Below are 7,367 nucleotides of genomic sequence, written 5' to 3'. Positions count from 1 at the left end.
TTATTATTATTAGCTATTATTATTTCAATTATTATTTCATTTATATATAAAGACATTTTAAGATAATACTCTAATATAGCGAGGGGAAGCCGGGTGGAACGAACGCGCGCCGTCCGCTATATATTCGCTACGTGATTTCATGGCGAATCGAGGGGCCCGTGACCCTCTCTTCTTTTCCCTCTCTTTTTCACGTGTAGGATGTCAGTGCGAGATCATTTATCAGTATATCCACAGTGTGTTTGTGTGTATGTGTATATGTGTCTTATGATTCGTGTACATGTGGGTAATTCTCGGTAATCTTCACTGTCGCACTCGCGACCACAGCTCGCAGGTTCGTCGAGTTCGTAATTGTACACTCGGCAACGGAAAACCTCTTTTTTTCGGATCGATGATAAGAACTTAATGCTTTCTACGCGCGTATCGAGCGAACGCTGAGATCAAAAACTATTATATGCCTCCCGTGTTTGAAAAGAATGAAAGGAAAATACATGAGTGAGAGAATCATAAAGTTGCCCAGTGCGCAATTATTGCGAAATTATCGAAGTAATTTTCTTTTTGTCTAGCCCTTTTGGCACAAAATTAAACATCGCAGGTTAGACAAATAAAGAATGTTAAATACGTATCTTCCACAATTCATCATCGATTAGAAAGATTGACACTTGAAGATACGAATGTGTAAGCATGCGTTAATCAAATATATATATACATATACATATACATATATAAACATATATACATATACATATAAATATATATACAAATACATATATAAACATACTACGTATATATGTATGTATGTATAAGCTTAAAAGCGATCGAAAAATGGAAAGTTATATCTTTGGATATGATTTGAACGTGGTTCATTATTCAGTCATAGTTATTAAAAAAAAAGGAAATTGAGAAAGCTCTAAGATCCATCATGCTAAGCAAGCAGCCTCCGTCCCCAGCAAACGTTCGACCCAAAGAGATTACAGGAACGAGCAGAGAGTTTGTAAAAACAGCAAAACACCGGTGGTGTCAAGCATAGTCAAGAGGTCGGCGATGAGGCCGGTCGGTCCGCGACTCGATCGATCCATATTTGGACCGTAGCCTCCGCGATGAAAAAAAAAAACAGAAAGTAGCGTCTCGGTAACCATCAGTCTCGCTACTAATAATATCAGTCGCAGAATATCGCAGCGTCGATCTTTTGCGGGCGATAGAGAGGCTCTTTCTCACACGTCAGTCCGGACGGTACGATGGTAGTACTTGTTCAATACCCTCGTACCGTCGTCTCTCATACCTCGAGGCTTATTAGAGTACTCGACGAGCCGCGAGCCCAATCTATGCAAGAGACGGGGAACAGGCGAATGAAATACAGGAGGGGAAGGGGGGGGGGTGAACGATGACGGTGGGTGAGTGTATCCATCCCTGTCTCTCTCTCTTTAAATATATATCTCGTAGAACTTAAAAGCTGGCTTCGTTGTATCCGGTCAGCGAGAATTCGACAGACTCGACGACGATCGACCCAAATGAGCAATTCGTCGAGACGAATTCCCGTCGCGTAAAAGAGATTATTGGCAGCCGTGGAATTGAGACATTGTGCGCGTTCGGTCCCCTGACGACGACGACGTCACACCAGCATGGTAGAACGATGACAAAGACGACGATGACGATGACGACAGCGAAGACGAGAGGTCGACCCCGAAGACGCCGAGATAATCGTCGCGCAGACATCGCCGTTGTCGCCAATGTTGTTCTCCACTCTTATCGTCGCTGCTGGAGCAGTTATTAGCCGACCGTGGTGCTCGAGGAGCGGTAAAAGGTAAGTTTGCTGATGCAGCCGCTGCGTGCACCAGCGGTGTCACATTATGGGAGACTGACGGGCGGCGGCTCGATGGGGCCCCTCTTAGGAGAAGATACGGAGCACCTGCAGCACACGCCTATTACAGACCGGGCAGCTTGGATCCTGGCTCTCGCAGACCCGGTTGCCGCAATCCATGCAAAAGTGATTGTGTCCGCAGGGCACCAGCGCCGCGGTGACTTCCTTGTCGCCGCATACAACGCACTCACGCCGTGCGCCGCCTAGAAGCGAGTCTGTGGGCGACGCTGGACTTGCCGTCGCCGGTGGCGAAGGCCTCGAGGGTAGCGTGACGCTCGGGAATGACCAAATCGACGACGTCGAGGTCGGCTGCGACTCGAATGACGGCGATTCGCCCAGTCCCTCGTCTCTTTCCAGCCCGGCGCCCCAAATGGCAACGAGGTCGTTCAGCCCGATTGCCCCAGTGCTGCTGGACGAACTGCTGCAGCTGCCGCTGCTCGAAAACGCGCCGTTCGAACTGGTGGAGCTATTGGATCCCTGTTGATCGATATTTTGGATACCGAGGACCGAGCCAAGACCGCCGCGACAGAGTGCGCCCAGCAGATCGGTGTCGTCGCCGACGATGCCGGGCGCGGCGCCGGTTCGCAAAGTGATGTGCGCCTGGATCTCGCGTCTGGCCGCCTCTACGCTATCCGGCAGGCCTGTTACCTCGAATACTGGCTCCTTGTCGCGACTGGGCGTCACGATGTAGGTATGCGTCTGATGCTGAATTCGTTTGATGGTCGCCCCCTTCGGCCCGACGACCAGACCTACCACTCTGTAGGGCACTCGTACCTGGATCGTCACGTGACCGGGCACGGTCGCGGGTGGCCCGGGTGGCGCTCCGAGCAGGGCGCCCAAAGAACTCTTGCGCGAAGCGCGAATCTGCGAAAAGTGCTCCGCGGCGGAGAGAATCTCGCGCTTCGCGCGGGCCACATCTTCCTTGCGCCCTGTGACGACGAACACAGGTTCTTCACCTCGCACGGGCGTCTTGATATAGGTATTCGTCTTCGCTCGAAGCGCTTTGATCTTACAACCTGCAATCAAACAAAGAGAGAAACGTTCGTTACGCACATGAATATTATTGCACCACCAATACTATCAATACTATCAATGGTATTTGAAAATTGAACACTCGATTATCGTACAATGCTTATCGTTTATTATTTCAACTTTTTAATAAATTTGATCATACTAATTAATGATTGATAAAATATATGCGTAAGTGAAATTTGATTGAAATTGCTGTATCGCTCATATACGTGTTTCGTATATTATCATTTATTTCTCATATTTTCCGCGTTACATTCTAGCGCAAAAAGCCGCCCACACACGTAATAAGCTTTCAAAAGTGGCAGCGCGCGTGCATGATGCAATTGTTTGCGTATCGCTGAGCCGAGAGACGCAAGGCGGAGAACGGAAAAGAAAAGAGGAGACTCGTCAGATGCCGCGTGAAGCAAGAGAGCGGCAATAGCGCGGTGAGAGAGCAGGGCGCAGGAAACTGGAAGGAAGGAGGTCCCGACCCGGTCTGGTCCTCGGTCTCGCAGACTCTTTGGCCTTGAGCCAGCGCAATGCTAGCAATGCAGGTGAACCATTCCTCCCTCCTTCCTTCTTTCGCTCCTGGCGCTCATCTCTGTCGTTTCTTCCCCGCGCTCTCGCATCTCCTTCTCGCGCTGCTCGTCCTGAGAATCTCCCCGTTCTCCTCTTTCTCCGTTTCCCTTTCTTTCTCTCTCTCTTTCCTCCCGGACCTCCATTTCATTCAGTTCACTCTCTCCTTCATCGCGATGGAAGGAGAGAAGGCGACACGCGCGTTGTTGCATCGCATACCAGGCAGCTTTTTCGTCTCTCTCCCGATCCGCGCGCGCTACATCGTCGTCTTTCCTCTCTCGTCATTCTCTCGCCATCAAATTTTGCATTTTCCGGACGCGCATCGCGACATAAGAAAGCGAAAGGACGCGGCGAGGCAGAATTCAGGGCAAAAGAGCGTGGGGACGAGAGCAAGGCCGCGAATAAATTCCAGAATTACTTTGTCCGCGCGCGAAGAGAATGCGCTTGAGAATTCGCATCGACTGGATGTAGAGTGCCCTTGCCTAAGGTATATCCTTGCGTAACGACAAGCGCAATGTCACGGACGTTTCTGCTTCTTCAGGAACGCGCGTTGTGACATCGATACTGTTGAACAAGACGATAAATGATTAACGACACGCGAGCGACAAAGGGACTAACTGTCTCGTAAGTGAGAAGTATAAAAATGTCAAGAGGTCGTCGTTTTAGAGGAATGAATGCTATTGAAGACTAAATTTCACTCAATCATGTATCAAAGAAACGTTTTCGAGCTGCGTTTTCGCAATCCATCGGAATAGAATGTTATCCTATACGTATCAGATATACGTTATATTACATATTCATCCCGTTAGAAAAATAAAATAAAATAAATTTTGTTTAAAAATAATCGCTAATTCCAGGCAGTAGAAGAAAAAATGTTTATATTCCTATGTATAAAGAGGAGTAACTCGAAGACCCTGTTTGCGTGCAAGTAAGCACTGGAAACGCACGTTAGCTGGATCGCGCGCACGTCCAGCCGAGTTTCCGCTTCTCCAAGATTCTCACTCACTTATTCCGGAAATTCGCCTAAGGCAAATCGGAGTGGCTTTGGTGCGGCTAAATAACTCCATGTGGGGAGGTAGGAGAGCAGGTGGAAGAGGTGGATCGGAGAATACCGTGCAGGCGTGCGCGAGAGACGAACTTGCGCACAGGTATACGAGGAGAGTAAAGACCCGCCAAGGAGAAGAAGGTTCGCCGCGCTCGTAGAACCTCGAGAAAGGTGGCGACGATGGTTGTGACGGTGATGCCGATGGTGGTGGTGAAAGAGGAGGAGGTGGGGCGTGGGTCATAGACAGTTGAAGGGCCGCGACTAAGGTGAGGCGAGACGAAGAGGTAGGGAAGAGAGAGAGAGAGAGAGAGAAGAAAGAAAGAAGGCCCCGTTCGTCGGAGAACACGCTGCTGCTCGGGGGACCCTTTGCTTTGTTCGCCTCGTCTAAGGGACGAGAGAGGACGAAAAGAGAGGATCGAATGAAACGAGTCTTCCTCCGATCCGCCGCGCTTCTTTCGTACTGCGGAAACGTGGATTAGCGAATCCAGGCATGGATCGACTCGAGTGCACAGAGTACGCGCGGTGCGCAATGATTAAAGTACCCTTCGGCCCAGTTAGATGTAATCGCGACTGCGACGAGGATTTACGAGAACTTGAGAATTTGTCGCGGAATATGCAAACCAATTACAAATTTACTCTCTTTCTGTCCGCCGGAGACAGTTTGTCATTCATACTCTGACTGATGTACACGAAGGCACGTGGTACGTTCTCCGAATGAGAGTACAATAATGAGCGAAAGCCATTCTCGATGAAGCTACGTCTCTCCATTCCCACGATACATCACGCGCTAGAATGACGTTGCTAAAATCTACAGCAGCAGCAGTGGCGGCTCCCCAAAGGCTGCAGGATCAATAGTTACAGGCTTCCACTGGCGGCCCATGGCTGCATTATAGACGCTCTGTGTAACTCGAATGCATACGGCGTCGAATATAAGCTGTACCGACCTTTTTAAATTTGTCTTCGTTAAAAATCTTCGATATCATTTCTTGTTTATTAAACTTTATACGGATTATTTTAAAATTGTTTGCATCGCGAAGGATTATTTTAATGAGAGTATTTTAATTAGATATTTACGGACGAATTTTTAGAATAGATTTTTTCCAAGCAAAATTTCCAAAAAGAAATAATGCTTACAGCTACTATACTTCTTAAAAAGCTTAAAGTAGCATGTTTCGACGAAGATGTAAAAAGAGACACTCGTGGGCCATCTGTTTGTCTTTGCTTTAATTATACTCAACAAAATACCCGAACGGAGAGACACTTAAGGCTTCATCAAAGAATTCTCAAAAGATTAGAAATTAGAGAAACGAGATTTTTATGCAAAATTGATCACCAAAATATCAAGTGTTCTAAATTTACAAATTGTTATATAAAATAAAATGTGTGTAATAAAGATATATATATATATATATATATATACCGTAGGTCCGCGCACAGAGCTGGTATCACGAGTTTCTCAGGCAGGTCAGTGAAACTGCGCCGTCAAGTTGAAGGCCAACACCCCCACAATGCAACGGCCGACGAGCACCAACGTCGTTCTCTCCCCACTATATCGTTAGATCCTCTGCCTCTTCCTCCCGCGCGCCTACCATCCCTTTCCTCCTCGACCCCTTCTAAACGTAACCCCACTCGACACGCGCGCGAACGATATAGTCGAGAAAACTCCAATAACTTGCCGATAACTCGTTTCTGCCGTCGACACCGCCTTTGTACAAATACTCCCTCACAAAGTAGAATTATTGCGCTGGAAACGATTAATCTTCCCCCCCTCGTTTCGCTCATTTTTCGCAACGCACACCTGAAAGTTTCCCAAAACTCGGGACCATTCTTCACGAAGGCCGCAATAATCAAAAGTAAAAATCTTATTATCGAAAAAATCAAATATACACGATTTAAGAGAGTTCGCGTTTCGACATGAATATCTTCTAATTTATGAAACGCATCAAAAAGTCAACGGTTAATATACTTGTAATTCTGTTATCCAAAAACTAAGAAAGAACAAATTCCAGCGGCGCTGTGTGAATGGAGTTATGCCCTCACATTATAAAGCATCGTGGCAAGCGATTCTCTCTCTCTCTCTCTCTTTTTCTTTCTCTCGACAGCTCGTCCAAAGAAGACGTAGGAGCACGCGGTCATTCGTGCGTTGACCATCGGGCAGTCCAGATCGGCGAGTGCGCGCGCAGGTGTGGTAACGACCCGTCCGTCCATCGTCGTCTCCTTCTCTTTCCTCTCCTTTATTTTCTCCCTCTACATGCGAGAGATTTCCTCTCTCTCTCTCTCTCCTTTTCTCATTCTCTCCCATGCTTCGCCTCTTTCTTGCTATCTTACTCTCTCTCTCTTTCTCTTTCTCTCTTTTACTGACCCCTCGCGAAGGCCAGAAATTCCAGCCTCCTCTCGAAATAGATCGATGACACTCTCGACGACTAAGCATACGCACGCACGCATGCACCGTTTCTCTCTCTCTCTCTCTCTCTTCTCTCTTACTCTCGCTAAGGAGCTGATGTCTCTGAAATAACCGAGGCAAGGCTCACTCATCGGACTGGGGAATAAGGTGCAACGCACGCATCTGTTCACCAACACTCTCTTTCCTCCGTCGTCGTTTCTCTTCGCGTATCTTCCTTTCCTCTCTCTAGCGCCCCTCCCGTTTCCCTCCCCCAGCTTCTTTTCGCGTCCTTGTCCGTTCTTCTTCTTTAATCACTCTCGCTCTCTCGGTCGATTCTCGTTTCTCCCTTTCCTCTCTCGCTCGCAGTTGCAACTGCCGTCGCGTCCGACACTGTCTCGAATGGCAGTGGAGGTCATACTATATTAAGATTGAACTCCACTGACACTGCGGCCCGACAGCGTTCATTCTCCTCCTACTCTTTTCCTACTCTTTCC

The 7,367-nt window shown here is 47.9% G+C and overlaps 1 protein-coding gene across 1 annotated transcript in view; it reads right to left on the bottom strand.

Moving 5' to 3' along the window:
* Positions 1-7: 7 nt before the first annotated feature.
* LOC115237577 (RNA-binding protein MEX3B) overlaps positions 8-7,367 on the bottom strand; it is a 34,940-nt gene continuing 27,580 nt past the window's right edge. Inside the window, exon 2 of the mRNA XM_029810712.1 lies at positions 8-2,874. Coding sequence (XP_029666572.1) covers positions 1,886-2,874 — 989 coding nt within the window. The 3' untranslated portion in view covers positions 8-1,885. The remainder of the gene's footprint in view (positions 2,875-7,367) is intronic.

This window comes from Formica exsecta, unplaced genomic scaffold (assembly GCF_003651465.1).
Source record: "Formica exsecta isolate Colony F162 unplaced genomic scaffold, ASM365146v1 scaffold3, whole genome shotgun sequence".
NCBI classification, from domain to species: domain Eukaryota; kingdom Metazoa; phylum Arthropoda; class Insecta; order Hymenoptera; family Formicidae; genus Formica; species Formica exsecta.
This window is presented reverse-complemented; position numbering and strand designations above follow the sequence as displayed.